We start from the raw sequence: 16,068 nt of genomic DNA, 5'->3' as shown, positions 1-16,068 counted from the left end.
ATAAATTATGCCTTTCTCCAACAGCTTAAGCTTCTCTCATCGGCAGGAATGGTTGTACCAATAACCAGATCTTGCATTAAATTTAAATAAGCCATCTGTAATTTGTATGTCCATTTGATCAAAATGCAGTTGCATTAAAACAGCTAAGGGATCTTTCACTGCTGAATTTAATGAGATTGTTCTTGTAATTTGGATTGCCTAGTAATCTCTGTCTTTCTCCATCAGAAACATTCCATCTACGATTCCCATTATAGGAAAATCTTTCTTGCTCTAGGGATGGGAGTCTCCACAATTCTCAGTGTGCCATATCTTTTGGTGATAATCAAGATTGCAGTATCTTTTGCCAGTATTATCATATACTGAATCAGTAAAGATAAAAAAATATATTAACTCTTAACGGCTTAGGAACAACACGCACCCGAAGACCATAACATCTCCAGCACCCAAAAAATGATATTGCAACTTGAAATATATTTATCCACAAACTGATTTAAGTTATAGTTAGTAAACCTTATCTTTAGGATCATATTGACTTGGTTTTCTATTACGAGGCTACTTACCAATTGCATCCATCACAGCGTGAATGAATATTAGAAGTAGATGATCTGTAAAAAAAGAATACTTGTAAGCATTGAAAATGACAGCAACACATCGACTAGGAGCAGCCTACTAGCAAACAAAGAGATAAAAACGAGGTTGGGCATTTTACCTAGTGGTAGTGCACCCAAGTGTACAACATTGAGGTCATAATTTCATGATCTATGCGGCATTGATCACTGACCTCCAAACATGTTTCAATTCAGTCTCCATCTTCCCATCACCAACCCAAGGCACAATCTATGTTATATCCCGTTTCAAGAAGGAGCACATTCAAACTCCCAAAAGGGAAAATTAAACTAGAATAATGGCCCACTTCAGATTAAGTTCCAGATATGAACAACTTGTTTCCAAATGTACTAAAAAAACACGACTTAAAAATAGCAAACAAGTTCCCTCATCAAAACCCTTCCACTCATAAAACAGTACTTACCTAGAAATGAGAATTCCAACCTGCATAAACTTGAAAACTAATGCCTACAAGCAAAAATGAAAATGGATTTGTAACTGTGAACCTCTCTTTGGTATTTAGGAAGAATAAACTATTGGATTTAACAAGGGAGTGAATGTGGAGGAAGAATAAACTAATGGATCATAGAGGAGATCGTGGGGATAAATCACAGCCACACGTAATGCCCATCATGCATGACAGACACGTCCATCGAAAGAAGGGAAGGAATTGGTCACCGGCTGGAATCGGTAGGGCAAGTCTGACTAAATGACTCTTAAAACCAAATCATCCGGTCTATAGGAGGAGTAAGAGAACTGGTGGCGGTTACCGTAAGAATCGGAGGGATAAATCCTCTTAGACTATTGGAGGACCTCTGGTCAGAGACCACAAAGTTGGCCGGATGTGGGGAGTCTTCTCGTGATGCGACAGTGGTGAAGTCCCCATCTAGGGAGGATGTCTTGCATGAATTTCTCAATCTGAAGTGGAGAAGATCAATGAAGGAGGTGGTGGTTGACTGGTCTAAGGATAAGGGGAAGACGGTGATTGACGAAGCTTACATATCCGGAACCTTCCTATGGGGGGCCTATAATGACGAATCCGTATCCTCCTCTGGCGGACCCATCTCTACCTGAAGTGATAATCGAATCTACGAGCCTGGTGAACGATGCAACCCTAAACAATGAGTGTCCGGATGTTAGGGTGGGGACCGAATCCGTGGAAAATTGTTGTGTGGAGTCAGATGGGGAGGTGATCCCGGAATCCATGCAGGATTCTCTTGAAGTGGAGTTACACGAACAGGTTATGGTTGCCATGAGGAAAGCTGGCGAGTCGGTACCGAGTACAGAGGATGAAGAGGCCTCTGTGGCCGGTTCGACTCTTCAAGACAAGGAAGCTATGGCGGAATTGGGCAAAGCCCTAGGGGTAAACTATGAAGAGAATGAAGATGCTACATGGAAGTTGATACTCAACGCTGAGGTTAGGGATGAGGCAAGACCTGTGGGAAAAATGGTGACAAGGAGGCGAGGTAGAAGGACAAAGAACTTGGAATAGTTCTTGCTCATGCTATGGGGATGTTCTACTATTGGTTTCATTATGAAGTTGTGTTTCTAGAATGTGAGGGGATTGGGGTCAGATACAGAAGTCTGGGCGGTCAGGGATTTGATCCATGGCAGAAAGGTTGAGCTTATAGCTATTATTGAATCTAAAATTATGGGGGTCACATAAAGCCGTGTGGGTGTTCTAACCATAATCGAGACCTTCGATCTGGTTCATGGTTCTGCTCCCCCTGGCAATATGTAAATTTTAGATGGTGGGACAGATGTCGATGGTGTCGTAGGACCAGAACCCCCTCAAAACGGGTTCCTTGCATTACACGAAATGAGGAATCCCCTGGCGGCGAGGTTGACTTGTGGCCAGATTCGGGTAAAATCTCTCGTCACTGCAGTCCGGGGATTCCACTCTTATCCATCTCGGATCGGGAAGTGGATGTGAGATTGGGCTCCCTTAAAGCTTGCTTGATAGGGAAGAAGTTAAACCATCTTGAAACCCTGCAGGAGCTTTGGAAGTGGGCTCAGGAGTTCTGGGAAATCCCATCATTACATTGTCCTCCCGCGTTGTCACAGGATGAAGTCATTTTTATGTTCGAATCTGAATCCCAAGCCCATCAAATCCTTGAAAAAGGCTCTGTGGCTTTGGACAATCATCTGCTCTCTCTTTCCCCTTGGTCTAGGAACTTTACTCAGGGAAAGGAAGCTCTCTAAGTTCCCTTCTATGGCATTCCCCTGCATGCTTGGGCGGGCTGTCTCTACGGTGGAGGCCTTGGGGAGCCTTTTTGGCGAGGTAATAGAATCCAAAATGGAAGGTTATCACTGAAATTGTATGAGTTTTGTCTTCGCCAAAATTTTGGCCCCTAGTTGGATCTTCCCTGGCTCTGGTGTTATGCTCAAAATCCATGACCAAACCTATTCTATTGGGGTTGAACTTGTTGATGAAAATTCGTCTTTGCCGACGGAATGTCTCTCGGCGGGTCGGACCTCTTCGCCCGGTGTACCGTTGGATCCCGTAGGGGATTCAAATTTCAAATTCATAAATCCAATCATTCCAAGTGGGTCATCCGAAAGTTTGTCATTGTTAGAACAAGCCTATATGCCTATGGGCATTTTAGTCATTGAAGTTATTGTACAGCTTTTATTATATTAATAAAAGGGTGAGGGGGAGACACCCAACTCACACACCTTCTCTCTAATCTCTTTTGCAACATGGTATCAAAGCCCTAGGGTTTCTGATCCCTAGGAAAACCTTTACCCTCTATCTTCTCCATCAACCCTAAACCTAACCCTAACCCTTCTCCCTCTCTCTAACCTAACCCTAACCCTGACCTAACCCTAATCCGCTACAGTACTGCTACAGTGCCGCTACAGTATCGCGACAGTACTGCTACTTCTCCTCTCTTTTACCCCGCGCCCCCCTTCCTGCCCTCCCCAGCACCCCGTCGGCCCCCCCTCCCTTCAAACTCAACCTGCTCCACCTATTATACCCTCTAAAACCCTCTTTTAAACCCTAATCTATTTTCTGGTCTTGCGTTTCATTGTTTTTCTTTGCTCAATGTGCTGATCTTCTTTAATCCTCTTCTCCATTTCTCTTTCAGCATCTTCCTGGTTCTTTATGGGTTTCTCTATACTCATGTCTTGCACCTTTGACATCGTCATATGACTCTTTCTATTGATTAGTTGGTTCTGCCTATCTTTCTCTCCTATCTATTTGCTGTTGTCGTTGTCAGTGGTTTCTTTGTTCGTCTATATTCGTTGTCGTTATGGATCCTCCCGTCATTGTTGATCTCTCCATTGGCATGACCACTGAAGTCAGTGCCTCTACCACAACCTCGGCCCCTTCTTCTTCTTCTTCTTCTTCTCACTTGGCACCTGTGGAAAATTCTTACCCACAGTTGAATATTGCCAAGTTTGATGGAACCAACTATTTACCGTGGAAGGTTGCGATTGAGACTTACCTACTTGGGAGAGGCAAAGTCCGTTTCCCTCGTGAGGATCCTCCTTCGCCTAAGGATCCTACGTATACTCGCTGGGAGCAGGAAGATGCATTGATACGAAGTCTTCTATGGCAGAGTATGACTCCTGATATTTATTCTACTCTGATTCTTCTTCCGACTGTGAAGGAGATCTGGGATCATACTGCAGTGACATATTCTGGGGTTGAGAACATCACTCGTATATGTTTCACTTACTCTGAGTGGATACAGCTCCGTCGTGGCGACATGTCTCTTGAGACTCATTACGGGAAGTTCATCTCTTTATGTCAGCATCTTGATGTCTTTCTGCCACTCACTTCTGATATTAATGTTCTCCGACATCAACGAAAACAGATTCGAGTGGTGCACTATCTTGAGAGCCTAGGCCCAGAGTTTACCCATCTGCGCCATCAGATTCTTGGTTCTGGGAACATTCCTTCGTTGCGCGAGACTTACTTCCGAGCTTAGCAGTGTGTTAGCGAGATTCGCTCCCGCCCTACTTCTGACTGTTCGGCTCTTGTAGCATGGTGGTGGTGGTACTCGTCCTTCTCGAGGTGGTGGTTCTTTTTCACAAGCTCGTGGCCACGGTGGCCATGGTGGTGGTCGTGTTGGGAGTGGGCGTGGCCGTCCTTATTGCACCCACTGCCAGCGCGATGGTCATGTCATTGAGACTTGTTACACATTGCACCCTGAGCTCAGGCCGCCTTGATCAGCTCACCTCAGCACTTCTGTCCCATCTGACACAATCGTCTCTGCCCCTGCCTTGCCACTTGCTGATGACTCATTCTCCTTTACGCAGGTAGACTATGAGGAGCTCCAGCGCCTTCGACAGAGTGCTTCACAGGCCACTGCGGGCTTTGCCCAGCCAAGTAGTTCACATACTACATTACTTTCTAGTTCCGGGTCCTGGATCATTGACTCAGGAGCCTCGAACCATATGACTGGTAACTCATCACATCTCTCTTCTTTTCACACTTTTCCATCTGCTTTTCAGTCCATTACTTTAGCTGATGGTTCCACTACACCTATCACTAGTATTGGTACCACATGTCTTTCACCTAATCTTCCGCTATCTTCAGTATTATGTGTACCTAAATCTCCTTTTAGTTTATTATCTGTTAGCCAAATTACGAAAAATCTTTCTTACTTTATCTCATTCTTTCCATCTTATTGTCTTTTTCAGGATCTTTCGACTGGGAGGACGATTGGATCGGGTCGTGAGGTGGATGGCCTGTACCGTCTTGGCTGCAGCCCCTCTTCATCAGCCTTACACAGTTCAGTGGATGCCTTTCAGTGGCACTGTCGAGTGGGTCACCCATCACTTCAGCGCCTACGGGAGACATCCTTAGTTCCCTCTTCTGTCTCTCCATTTCATTGTCAGTCTTGTAAACTCAGGAAGCATCATAGAGTGTCTTTCCCTTCCCGAGTTGTCACTAGAGTAGATAGTTTATTTCAACTAGTTCATTGTGATGTATGGAGACCTTCTAGGGTCGCGTCGAATAATGGATTTCAGTATTTTGCAATTTTTATTGATGATTACTCTCGAATGACTTGGCTGTATCTATTGAAGGACCGCTCCCAAGTCTTCTCTGCATTTCAAAATTTTCATAATGAAATAAAAAACCAGTTTAGTTGCAGTCTTAAATGCCTGCTTACTGATAATGTATGTGAGTGTTTTTCTGGTACTGGTGGCTTTCAGGATTATCTCTCCTCTCATAGCATTATCCATCAATCCTCTTGTGCATACACCTCGCAGCAAAATGGTGTCACCGAAAGGAAATTGCGCTATCTACTTGAGGTGGCTCGCACTCTCCTCTTCCAGATGCATGTTTCTAAAACCTACTGGTCTGACGCCATTCTCAGTGCTTGTTTCCTCTCCAATCGTCTTCAATCTTCAGTGCTTCGTGGGGATTCTCCATTTCACATAGTTTATCAACATCAGGATTCATTCCCTCTTACGCCCCGTGTCTTTAGCTGCGTTTGTTTTGTCCATCATTTGCGACCTAGCCGTGACAAGCTTGACCTCGGTCAGAACGATGTGTTTTTCTGGGTTACTCTCGCACCCAAAAAGGATATCGTTGCAATAGTCCGCATCTGCATCATTGGTATGTATCAGCTGATGTGACCTTTTTTGAATCAGAATCATTCTTTGGCTCTACCTCTGTTCCTCATGTTGTCAGAATGGAACATGATGTGACCATTTCTCTTCCTATTCTTCCCCCTCTTCCTCCGACTTCCTTAGCACCTCCTTCTGCCTGCCCCACTGGACAGGTTGATTCATGTGCTCCTAGGGTGGATCGTCCCCTACTAAAGTCTAATATCATCGTCGTCAACAAGAGGCACAGCTTCCTCGCACCGACAAATCATCTTCACAGCCAGAGATCACTTTACCCTCTCATCAGGTACCTTCATCTCCTGTAGTTGTTTCTGACTCTCCTATTGCTTCACGTACTCGTTCTCATTCTACTGCTCACCCCATTTCTAATTTTGTCTCTTATGATCGTCTAACTCTTCCTTTCAAAAGCTTTGTCTTCTCTGTGTCTTCTACTGTGTTACCCCAGTCTCTGAATGAGGCTCTTCATCACCCAGGATGGCAAGCTGCAATGGATCTTGAAATGGGAGCTCTGCATTCTAATCACACATGAGATCTAGTTTCTCTATCTGCTGGTGCTCGTCCTGTAGGATGTCGTTGGGTGTTCTCCATTAAATATCTACCTGATGGCATCGTTGATCGACTGAAGGCTCGTCTGGTGGCCAAGGGCTACAGTCAAACATTCGGTGTCGACTATCATGAGACGTTTTCTCCAGTGGCGAAGATTCCTTCCGTTCGGGTTCTCCTCTCCCTTGTAGTAAATAATGGATGGCATCTTCACTAGTTAGATGTGAAAAACGCTTTTCTACATGGCGACCTCCTTGAAGAGGTGTATATGGAGCAACCACCAGATTATGTTGCTCCGGGGGAGTTGTCATCATCAGTCTGTCGCCTCATAAAAGCAATTTATGGGTTGAAGCAATAGCCGCGTTCATGGTTTGGCAGATTTAGTGAGGCAGTTATGAGGTTTGGCCTCAAGCAGTGTGGTGTGGATCACTCAGTATTCAGTCATCAGTCCTCAGCAGGATGCATTATGTTAATTGTATATGTCGATGACATCATTACTACAGGGAGTGACTCAGGGGGAATTCAAAAACTGAAAGCCTTCCTACAAAAAGAGTTTGCGACAAAGGACTTGGGACGTCTCAGATATTTTCTTGGGATAGAGGTTGCATATTCTTCTAGTGGTTTGTCTCTATCACAGAGGAAGTACGTTCTGGAGTTGTTAGAAGAGATAGGAAATCTTAGTGTGAAACCTGTAGCTGCACCCATGGATCCAAATGTGAAGCTAGTTCCAGAAGAGGGTGAGTTATTGAAGGATCCTGGTAGGTATAGAAGACTTGTGGGCAAACTTATATACCTTACGGTTACTCGTCCTGATATATCCTATGCCGTTGGCGTGATTAGCCAGTACATGACCTCTCCTCGTACTTCGCATTGGAATGTAGTGGTTCAAATACTCAAATATCTGAAAGGTGAACCAGGAAAGGAATTATTATTCAAACGACATGGTCATACACGAATTGAGGGGTTCTCAGATGCTAATTGGGTTGGATCCCCTACGGATAGGAGATCGACTACCGGGTATTGTACCTTTGTTGGAGGTAATCTGGTTTCATGGAAAAGTAAGAAACATAATGTCATTGCAAAATCAAGTGCAGAGGAAGAATACAGAGCCATGGCGCATACTACGACTGAGATTCTTTGGTTGAGATCACTCCTAGCAGGGATTGGTATTGTGCTTCCTTCGCCGTCACAGTTGTATTGTGACAACAGAGCAGTTATCTATATTGCGACGAATCCGGTCTTTCATGAGAGAACAAAGCATATTGAAGTTGACTGTCATTTCATTCATCAGAGAATCCAGAAAGCGGAGATATGCGCTGTATTTACTCGTTCTGCAGAACAGTTGGCTGACATGTTTACCAAACCATTAAATAAATCAAAACTGAGTGACATATGTAACAAGCTAGGAATGTACAATTTATACATTCCAGCTTGAGGGGGAGTGGAATAAGCCTATATGCCTATGGGCATTTTAGTCATTGTAGTTATTGTACAGCTTTTATTATATTAATAAAATGGTGAGGGGGAGATACCCAACTCACACACTTTCTCTCTAATCTCTTTTGCAACAGTCATTAATGGTATCTGACAAAGGTGTGTTGCGATCTAAAGTTAGGCCTGATGACACTTCTGAATGGTTGGTGGGGCCTAAGAATGCTTAGTTGGCTGTATCTATTAGCAACCCTATTTCTTCTCGCCCTCGCTCTCAAACTAAATTTCCTCTGGTATTTGGAATTTTGGGGTCTAGATTTCTGGAAAGTCTGCTTATGAATTTGTTTGGAAAATCCTTGGTATTAAAGATTGGAGCTAGAAGACTAAACAGTAGTCTGTTGAAATTCCGAAAAAATCTCAAGTCAGGTAGGTTGGGTCTTCTCTAGCTATTTTGAACAGGTGGGTCCTGTGAAGAAGACGGATACATCACGTACGACTGTATGTTTAGGGGTGTATTATGTTTTGGATACTATTCGACTCTATGGCCCACTCTAAATGGGTCGAGGGCTTAGGCTTTGACTTTAAACTGATTAACCTTTCTCAGTCGTTTTGACTTGATCGTAGTGGGTGGGGGTTTCTCTTGGGAAGATGCGAAAAGACCGTAAGAAGGGGCGTTTTGCTTAACGGAAATTAATTGTCTTGGCAAGATGTCCTCGAATGGGATCACTTTCAGTGACCTTTCTGGTCTACTCATAAGGCGGTGAAGCATCTTATTTAATGAGTCATCTGGATTGTAAAGATTTAAATATAGACATTGTATTTTTATAAGGATGAATAGTCAGGCTACGGGCAGCAGGAATCCTCATCATGCCCAGAGGGGCGTAAGAGAAACTTATTTACAGAAATCATGGTGCTGGAAAAGATCCTTCATAAGATAAGAAGGATGGCCTACGATGAAAGATTAGCCTCCATTAACAGATTTCTAGAGAATAGTAGAAATCGGAAGAGAACATCGGACGTTTAGAAGGAGATGGCTATTTCCTATTTGGGAGAGGAGATTGAAGCTCGAAGAAGCCAGGGGTTTCTGAAAAGGAATCCGGAATCGGGGACTTTATCGATGTCCTTTCTGCAAAGTCTCCTTGATGAACTTGTTAAATACTCCCCTTAGTTGACATCATTTTGCCACTATTTGATGGTGTCATTAGGCTGGGGGCCGATCGAGGTGGATAATAGAAATGTCTCCAATTTGCTTGGGTTTTCTTCGGTAATCAGGATAGATCCCCTGAACTTCCTGTGGGTAGGAAAATGAAGGTTGAATGTTTACTACAAGGTTTTTGGTATGAGCAGGTCGGGGAAAGTTCCAGCTCCTTTTGAGGGGTAAAACTTCACAAGGATGACTCAGGGTATACCCTCGTCAGCCCTTTCCGATACTATGTAATGTTAAGTGGGACCTCTGGTCCCCTTTGTAATTATTATAGTATCAATAAAATATGGCATCATTCAAAAAAAAATTATGGGGGTCACAGAGTCACTCATTAACAAAATTTGCGGAGAAGTAACAGAGAATGGATAGCAAAGGAGGCGGTGGGAACAACTGGTGGTATTATTATTATTATATGGAAGGGTAATTATTTTAGAATTTAGGAGGTGATTATAAAGGCATTCTTGGTCTCTACGATATTATCATCTTCAAATTGGATAGAGAAGTGGATGTTGACGGTGGTCTATGGACCGGCCACAGCTGGAGAGAGAAGTGGTTTGTGGGTTGAGTAAAGGGGGATCAGAAATCAATGGCGGGGACCTTGGATTGTGGGTGGTGATTTTAATACCATTCGCTTCCCGGTGGGAAAAAAGCAGGTTTGCGAGAATCAACACGAACATGTCCAATTTCTCTAGCTTCATTCAGGACTGCATGCTAATGGACTTACCTCTTGAGGGGGCGAAATACACATGGGCAAAATATCAGGACAATTTGATAATGAGTCACATTGACCTGATTCTTATCTCGACGGAGAGGGAGGAACTTTTCTTATTATACGTCAGCGGGCATTGCCAAAGCCGGTATCTAACCACAATCCCATCATGCAGTAGTTGGCAGATTTTAATGGGGGTCCTCGGCCCTTCAAATTCAATATTGCTCTGTGTGAGGACCCAAAGTTTGAAGATCTTGTTAGTCTACCGTGGAATGAGGAAGTATTTGATGGGTGGAAGGGATTTATTCTATACAAGAAATTGAAGCATCTTAAACTGCGCATTAAAGCTTGGCAAAAGAAGCAATTCATGGTTAATAGTGGCAGAAAAGACGAGATAATGACTACACTGGATATCCTAGAGCGAATGGAAGAAAATTTGGGGGTATCAGTTCAGCAAAAGCTGGAGAAGATATCGTTATTGGAGAAGCATGAAGAGATTTTGAGCAGGGAGGAAATCGAATGGAGGCAAAAGTCTTGCGTATCTTGGTTGAAGGCTGGCGATCAAAACACAAAATGCTTCCACCGTATGGCTAATGTCAGGAGAAGAATTAATACCATTAACTGCATTAAGGAGGGAGAAACTCTGGTGGAGGACATGGACACTATCAAGGAAAGGATTATCAACTTCTATGTTGAACTCTATTCAAAGGAGTGTGATTGGAGACCAAGTATGGGCCGACTGGATTTCAAGTCAATCTCTCCTTTGCAGCAAGCCAACCTAGAGAAACCTTTCACTGAGGATGAGGTGGAAAGGGCGATCTCTTCCTTAGGAAAAGAAAAAGCACTGGGCCTAGGGCCCGGACGGATTCCCGATTGTGTTCTATTAGAATTATTGGAATGTGGTCAAAGGGGATGTTATGGCTTTCTTTTGTGAGTTTCATGATCGTGGTATTATTGGTAGGGAATCCAACTCTACTTTTATTACCCTTATTCCTAAAAAAAGATGGTATTATTGGCATCAGGGATTTCAGACCGATATCACTAATAACTAGTATGTATAAGATACTAGCAAAAGTCTTGGCTATTAGATTGAAAGGGGTTATGTGGGACATCATTTCAGAGTTTCAAGGAGCTTTCGTTAATAAGAGGCAAATTTTAGACGGAATTCTCATTGCGAACGAAGTCTTGGATTCGACAAAAAAGGAGGGGAACAGGGGCCTCATTGTAAAAGTGGACATTGAAAAAGCATATGACCATGTGGAGTGGGGAGTTCTGGACTTCATGTTACAAACAATGGGTTTTGGGGCTAATTGGCACAACTAGATTTCGGCATGTATATCTACAGCTTCCTTCTCAATCCTATTGAATGGCACTGCGGAGGGATATTGTTGGAACTCGAGGGGACTGAGACAAGGTGATCCATTGTCGCCGTATTTGTTTATCATGATCATGGAAGCTTCAAGTCTGATGATCAGCAAGGCAGCTAGGTTGGGATACATAAATGATCTTAAACCAAGTCGTAATTCAATATCGTTGACCCATCTACAATTCGCCGATTATACTCTCTGTTTCATCGAGGATGATGAAAAGTCGGTTGCAAATCTTAAAAGGGTGTTTAGATGGTTCGAAGTCTGTTCGGGGATGAAGATCAATTTCGCTAAAGGTTCCATTGCTGGCATCAAGATTGAACACTCCTTGGTTGAGCACTATGCTAGGAGGATTGGGTGTGGTGTGGAAGTTTTACCAATTACATACCTTGGATTCCCATTGGGGTATGGGGTACCTAAGCCATCACAGTGGGATCCAGTGGTGGAGAGAGTCGAAAGAAAATTATCAACTTGAAAGAAAAGGTATGTGTCTTTTGGAGGAAGGATTACACTGATCAAAGTTGCGCTTGCGAAAATGCTGGTGTATTTCATGTCTTTGTACAAAATACCGGCAAAGATTGCTCTAAGAATTGAAAAATTAAAGCGAGACTTTCTTTGGGAGGGTACTGACAACAATAACAGGCTAAAACACCTCATTCAGTGGAAGAAGGTATTTAAGCTAAAAAAACATGGTGGGTTAGGGATCGGAAAAATCAGATTAAGGAATAAGGCTTTACTGGCGAAGTGGCTATGGCGTTATGGAGAGGAGAAGAGGGCCCTATGGCACAGAGTCGTTAGGGAAAAGTATGGGAAGGAGCTTGGGGAATGGAAGGCTGGTGTTCCAGTAAGGGGAAGAGGATCTGCAGCATGGAGGTCCATTGCTTCAATTTGTGGGTGCTTCGATCAATATATTAGATTTTGTGTTGGTAAGGGGGATGAGGTAAGGTTCTGGTTGGATTTATGGATTGGGGATACTCCTCTTTGTCAGAAGTTTCCAAATCTATTTAGGTTGGTGGTGAAGGCGAATGTGATGGTTTCAGAATACCTTATCAGGGATGGTCATCATGGGAGGGGAGTGTGGGACATTAGACTACGTAGAAATCTGAAGGAGAATGAAATTGAGTCTCACCGTGTTGTTAAGGATGTTGGAATCCCACTATTGTCCGCCGGATAGCCCTGACGATAGAATCTGGAAGCTGGAACCAGAGGGCTATTTCTCTGTCAAGTCATTCTTTTTCTGTATGAACATGGGGGACAAGAAAGTGAAACGTCGTGCCGCTATTTGGAGGTCGCATGCTCTACCTAGAGTCGTGGCGTTTCCTTGGACCGTGGCCTACAAAGCAATAAAAACGTGTGATAGACTCAAGAAAAGGTGCTTCCAGATGGCGAGTTGGTGTGTCTTGTGCAGAAAGGAGGAGGAAACCATCGATCACCTACTACTACAATGCCAAATGGCTCATGTTCTATGGACAAACTTGCTGAGATCCTTTAACATGAAATGGGTTTTCCGAAGGAGTATTAGATCGGTGATTCTAAACTGGAAGGGTGGACGCTTTGGTTCTGTTGGGGACCTATTATGGAAACTAGTTCCTTATGCTCTCATTTGGAATATATGGAAGGAGAGAAACAACAGGATTTTCCAGGGGAAGGAGCGGTGTGTGAGAGGGATTTGTCTACAGACCAAGATTGACCTAATATCAAGGATCAAAGCATTGCGGGGTACTCACTATAGTATTCGTGATTTCCTTAGGCATTGGCAGGACATTATCTGGGAGAAGAAGATCATGGCAAAATCGGTACCAAAATGGACCCCCCCGTTCGCGTGGTTGGTAGAAGCTAAATTTTGACGGAAGTTCAATATGTAATCCTGGGAAGGCGGGTATCAGTGGCGTCATCTGGAACTGGAAGGAGAGAGTTGTGATGTCATACTCGAAAACTGGGGGTATGTGTGATGCTAATGAGGCAGAAGTAAGGGCTTTATTATTCGGATTGCAATGGTGTGCTATGAATTTGCAAGGTCTGCTCATTATTGAAGGTGATTCGGCGAACACGGTTGCTTGGGCCATATTCGAATCTATAGGACCTGGGCGGATTAGACCCATGATCATGGAAATTAAAGACTTGGTGTATGCAGTGAAGCCCGTTACTGAACATAGGAGAAGATATGCAAACGTGAAGGCAGATGAGCTTGCAAAAGCCGGTGTATTATTGGACTAGATGTCCACTTTGATAGATCCTGGTTATATGGAGATGCTAAATGCATCATCTTAGCCGTATTGCATGGTATGGCCATTGTAATTTCTGGGTAAAGGGGATATCTTGTCCCCTTTACACCAATTAATTAAGTCATCTTTCCAAAAAAAAAAGTACTATACAAAATAAAGCAAACAAACCTAGCAAAAGAAAACGTTATACTCTCAAGAAGAGAAAATGTGGAAGTCAAAAATCACTTTATTCATAAACCACTTTTTATATATACATGAGATGCTTGTTCGGTTGTATATCCACACCCAACCTTTATCTAATTCTAGATAAAAATAAACTCCTAGTTTCATGCTATCTACTTCTACATAAAACAAACTCTCTAGGAATCAAACTCCTATAACAAAAGGACTATAACCACTGAGTCGGTGGTGACGTTCACAATTCTCCCCCTCAACACCGTCTCACCAAACTAACAACGATTCAAACCCGTTGGCCCGGCCCCTCCGATGCCATGCACGAATCAGTGATGACTCTAGCACTCCCCTTCAGCATTAACTCAAGGCACGCTAAGTTTCCTTCGAGAAAATTTTCACGATCTATCAATTCGCCACTCTTTGACGCCTTTTGTATCTTCAAAAAATGTTGAATCCTCCACCTTACAAAAAAAAAGACAAATTTGCGTACTTCGGATTCGCCTTTGGAATGCGCGTCGATCTCCGTGGTTTGGAAGCACTAAACTCACGTTCCTCAAGATCTTCAAGTTGCGATGGTTGCACCTCTTCTAGTGAAGCTGGAATATCTTTTTCACGCCACAGACTTTTTCCAGTCTTTCATGGACTAGAGCTCTTGCTAATCGGACTACCATTTTGTGGGATTGTCCCCAAACTTTGACGTGGCGCCTCCTGTTCTGACTCTAACACATCTCCATCCATCTGTGAGAGATCATCTATGCTTTTCATCCTTTGGATCAAATCCGGATTTGGTACACCATGATTTTCTTGTGGTAGCGCAATTGAATCCAATCTTTCTTTCAAACTGCCAATCAAATCTGTTGAGTCCGTCATTGGGGTGTTTTCCACGGATCACCATGATGACGCTTCATCGAACACCACATCTCTTGACACATAGATCTTTCGTACATAGATCCAAGCATCTCCACCCTTTCCTTTATTCATCATAACTAATGAACATGGCTCGACGTCGCTTTCTCCATTTTTTTTCCTCATTTGCTTATGTACAAGCACATCGCAAATACAACCAAACACTTTAAAGTGTCTAACTGATGGCCTCGTACCAGTAAGCTTTTGATAAGGCGACTCATAACCAAGTAGTTGTTCGGAAGATGATTAGTTACATATACGGCCGCGCGTATACACTCCGCCCAATATTGAGGACGAACATTCCTCCCATGTAATATACTTCGGCAAGTCTCATCTAAGTGCCTGTTTCTTTCTCTCTGCAACTCCGTTCTGCTGTGGAGTTTTAAGACAGGTGAATTGTCTTTTAATTTTGTGATCCGTCAAATAGGTGGAAAGAAACTGAGAAGTGTATTCTCCACCATTATCAGTTCTCAAACAACCGATCTTAAATTCCGTTTCAGCTTCTACACGTGCACGCAAATCGTTGATCTTTTCAAAGACTTCAGATTTCTCTTGTAGAAAATACACCCAAACATATCTCGAAAAATCATCAACAAATATAAGAAAAAAACAATTTCCAGTTACAGACTTCTGCTTCATTAGACAGCACACATCAGAGTGAACCAACTCCAATGGTCATTTTGAGTGAAACTCTGAACGAGGGAAAGGTTGACGATGTGCTTTTCCAAACTGACATCCAACACAAACCATATATCTCCCGTTCTCAATAGGTGGTAAACCTTTAACAAGGTTTCGTTTCGCCATAATTTTTAAGTTGTCATATGCGACATGAGCAAGGCGCGCATGCCACAACTCTGGAGTTTCATTACAGCGAGCTTTACCAACATAAGTTGTTCCTGCTGATAGTACATACATCGTCTCCATCCGTTTCCCACACATGATCGGATTACCAGAAACATCCACTTTCTCTAACACCTTTACATCATCAGGTCCAAATAGCACATATATGCCCGCTGATTTGATATGTGGTACAGATTCTAGATTTTTCGCCATACTCGGTACATGATACACATCTTTGAGGATGCTATTTCCTTCACCACACCGTGAGGTAACCGTCACATCACCCACATCCTTCACAGCATGGATAGAATTATCCGCCCTGATAACCGCATGATTTCCATCATATTTTCGCAACAACATAAACTTATTTTGATTTCTAGTCATTGTGCGAACATCCAGAATCAATCAACCAATCGTTCTCATAGTCAATACTCCTCATTTTCGAAGAACTTGTTACACACATTTGACTTTTCATAATAG

At 43.1% G+C, this 16,068-nt stretch overlaps 1 protein-coding gene across 1 annotated transcript; it reads left to right on the top strand.

Annotated features, from left to right (window-relative positions):
• The first annotated feature begins 12,690 nt into the window (after positions 1-12,690).
• On the top strand, positions 12,691-13,660 carry LOC143857010 (uncharacterized). The gene is made up of 2 exons (XM_077367283.1): positions 12,691-13,239; positions 13,319-13,660. Exons 1-2 carry the CDS (start codon positions 12,691-12,693, stop codon positions 13,658-13,660), a joined length of 891 nt encoding a protein of 296 aa, XP_077223398.1.
• Positions 13,661-16,068: the final 2,408 nt, after the last annotated feature.

Source organism: Tasmannia lanceolata, unplaced genomic scaffold (genome assembly GCF_043159265.1).
Source record: "Tasmannia lanceolata isolate RefF3 unplaced genomic scaffold, GAP_Taslan_0.1 ptg000024l, whole genome shotgun sequence".
In the NCBI taxonomy this organism is placed as follows: domain Eukaryota; kingdom Viridiplantae; phylum Streptophyta; class Magnoliopsida; order Canellales; family Winteraceae; genus Tasmannia; species Tasmannia lanceolata.
Note: the sequence above shows the minus strand (reverse complement) of the source record. Positions and strands in the feature narration are given on the sequence as shown.

Excerpts from the sequence above, each read along its gene's own strand:
- LOC143857010 (XM_077367283.1), top strand. The coding sequence starts at position 12,691 with ATGGGGGACAAGAAAGTGAAACGTCGTGCCGCTATTTGGAGGTCGCAT. Across the intron at positions 13,240-13,318 it reads AGAAGATCATGGCAAAATCG|GCGGGTATCAGTGGCGTCAT; the intron begins GTACCAAAATGG and ends AATCCTGGGAAG.